This window comes from Belonocnema kinseyi, chromosome 2, assembly GCF_010883055.1.
Source record: "Belonocnema kinseyi isolate 2016_QV_RU_SX_M_011 chromosome 2, B_treatae_v1, whole genome shotgun sequence".
Lineage (NCBI taxonomy): Eukaryota > Metazoa > Arthropoda > Insecta > Hymenoptera > Cynipidae > Belonocnema > Belonocnema kinseyi.
Genome location: NC_046658.1, coordinates 59,636,726 through 59,639,901, shown reverse-complemented (window position 1 = coordinate 59,639,901; position 3,176 = coordinate 59,636,726). Strand labels below are relative to the sequence as shown.

The window sequence follows — 3,176 nt, the reverse complement described above, 5'->3', positions numbered from 1 at the left end:
TATTTTGAATTGAAGAATCACGAAATTCAATCATTTCAGATTAAACATTTAGAAAATAGGACAGTGTGAAAACCTTGAAATTTGAATAATGTAAGGTGAGATCATTTAAAATTCAGACGAATTGAAATTATATTATTTATAATTAATAGCTTAAAAAAATTAAATAATTAAAAATAGAAAACTTTTGTATTTAAAAAATTCTAAATTTAAAGCGATTACGATTTAACATTTTAATATTGAAAACTTAATTTAATCTTTCAGAGTCAAATTTTCTAAGATTCTAGATCTATATATGAGATTCTAGTCTTCTATTTTTTTATTATATATATTTTTAACTTTCAAAATAAAAATTAATTAAATGAAATTTCATTTACATGAATGTAATTACGTAATAAAAAAATGATCCCTTCTTGTGGCAATGATACATTAGTAAAAAATCATCTGAAAGCAAAAAACCAAAAATTTTATTAATCTGTACAACAATCGCTATCGTTGTACGTAGCGGTTTATTTTATTTTATTCTTTTTGAGAAAATGGCGCCGGTTTGAAAAATTAGTTCATTTTTTGACACCTTTTTTTTAAGGGCTTGAAAAAATATTAATTTTCAGAAGTTTGAAAAACGGCTACCATATAATGGTTCATCTTCAGTATTTTCAGCATTGTTTTGACCTTTTTTTGTATATATTTTTTTATGTATTAGCTCGATTGTAGGCGGTTTGTATGTGATTATTATCTCGTTGCACATAGTAGTCGTGGAGTATAACTTTGTCAATTTTCAAGATTTTAAGTTGAAAATTTGTTTACATATTTTTGAATATATATACTTAAGAAAATACAAATAAACAAAAATCGATGTTTTTGACCAGTCACACTGGTGTTCCCCTTAACTTTCAAAAATTCAAGCAAGTATATTTCAGTTGCAAAATTAAAACAAAAAGGGAAAATTTTTTATTTGAGCGTTCAACATATAAATTCAGAACTCTAAAATTGTAACCATTGAAAATTAGAGAAATTATTCATTTACTGCTGCATCAGTTTCGGTGACATAGTTTAATTTTTATCTTTTTTATTTTAAACCTATTTTTTAATATCAAATCTCCCTTTAGAATTATTCTTCACTCTTGAAATTTTGTAATAAAATATTTTTCAATTTGAAATCATTTATGTGTATTGCATTTAAAATTGAAAATCGGAAATTTTTAATACATTACATTGAAAATTAAAATCAATAATAGGAAACAATATTGCTGTAATATGATTTAATCTGTTTAAATTATACAATTTTAAGCTTTGCAGCTCGAAATTGCTGTATATTTACATCTAAAATGTACAAATTCAAAAATGGTTTTTAAAGCTTTTAATATGAAATTTTCAAATTCTTAATAGCGGAGTGGTTGAATAATTATTTGAATTTGAAACTAAAATATTGAGATATTAAAAATTTGAAACCTCCAAGAATTAATCTAATAATTAATATAAGAAAAAACGTTAGTTTCAATGCCTCAGTTAAATTTTTTTAAGAATAGCACGTTGAAAGACATAATTTCGATGAAAAATTATGGAAATTTTAAGGGCGATAAATGTATTTTTAATAAGTACCATATCATGTAGTATCAAGTGACATTCTAAACGACTGAATAGAAATTTTTGTACTAAAAAATGTGATTTATGTCAACAAAAAAATCACTGTCATTTTCACCATTCAAAATTAAAGAATTTTAAGTATTACGAGAAAGTCTGTGGAAATTTAAAGTTTAATTATTCTAAACACTTTAAAAATTATATGCTTTCTAATTGGAAACTTTCAAAAGTTACAAAGCGCACGAATTATGAAATGCGGAAAATCTCCCGGTTTAATATTTCTCTCCCGGCTTTCTCTCGATTCTTCTGGGTGGCTGTGCGCCATGAAAATATGAATTCTCAACTAAATGCATCAATTTTCAACCGTATATTTGAATTTTCAACCAAAAAAATTAATTTACTACCAGAAAAGGCAAATATTCAGCAAAATACATATACTTTGAACCAAATAATTAGAATTTTCAACTAAATTAAATTAGAATTTTAACCCAACAAAAAAATGATTTTTTACCAAACAAGTTTGAATTTTGAACAAAACACATACATTTTGAACTAAGAAGGTACATTTTTTACTAATTTGTTTAATTTTCGAAAGTACAAATTTTCTACAAAATAGTTTAATTTTTTACAAAAACGTTTACTTTCAACCGAAAAAATAAATTTTTACCAAAAAAGGTACAATTTCTACACAAAGAGATAAATTTTCAAAACACAAATATGAATTTGAAGCAAAATAGTTTAATTTTTAACAATAAAAAAATGGTGAACTTTCAACGAGAAGTAATTCGATTTTCTTATTGGGTTCTATTAATTAAGTTCGTATTTAAGTGAGGTACCGAAGAAAAGAGGGGAATAGGGAAAAGACCTGCGATAAATAAATAGGAATTTTTATAATTGATAGTCCAATGATAAAATTTTGAACAAACACTGCAGTTAATTTACACTATTTACACTTTTTACACTATTTTTGATCGCTGATGTGAGTTCGAGGCTTTTACTTAATTATGAAATAAAATTTGTAATCTTTTGTTTTCTTCAGGTGGGTCATATAGCGACCTGTATATCGCTACCCATCGCTCAAGTAGAAAAGAAATTGTCTCAAATGATTCTGGATAAAAAGCTGAAAGGAGTTCTTGATCAAGGCGAGGGTGTCTTGATCGTCTTCGAGGATACACCTCGCGATAAAACCTACGAAATCGCCCTGGAAACCGTACACAGTATGGGTAAAGTCGTGGACACCCTCTATCAGAAAGCCAAGAAACTCACCTAGCCCTATTTAATATGAATTTATATATTAAATCTATTATAATTATTATTACTATTATTGCCGATTAGCTACCATAATTAAAAACTATTAATTAACTGTGGTTTTTTCTTGCTAATCCGAAATTCTATCGCGCCTCTTAATTTTCTAATCGCGTACTTAACACCGTGGCATTTTTTAATTTACTCAAAGCTCAAATTAATAGGAATCACTTTATAATATTCCCTGAGTTGTATAATCAAAGGTAAACAAGTAGTAATAAAAATATTATTGGTAGGTTTTCAAAGTTAAAATTTACGAAGAATGGAATAAAATTTTAGTGCTGATCTGA

General features: G+C 26.1%; 1 protein-coding gene across 1 annotated transcript in view; it reads left to right on the top strand.

Moving 5' to 3' along the window:
* The window catches only part of LOC117166920 (26S proteasome non-ATPase regulatory subunit 11), an 8,665-nt gene extending 5,489 nt beyond the window's left edge, over positions 1-3,176 (top strand). The window contains exon 4 of the mRNA XM_033351379.1: positions 2,621-3,176. Coding sequence (XP_033207270.1) covers positions 2,621-2,851 — 231 coding nt within the window. The 3' untranslated portion in view covers positions 2,852-3,176. The remainder of the gene's footprint in view (positions 1-2,620) is intronic.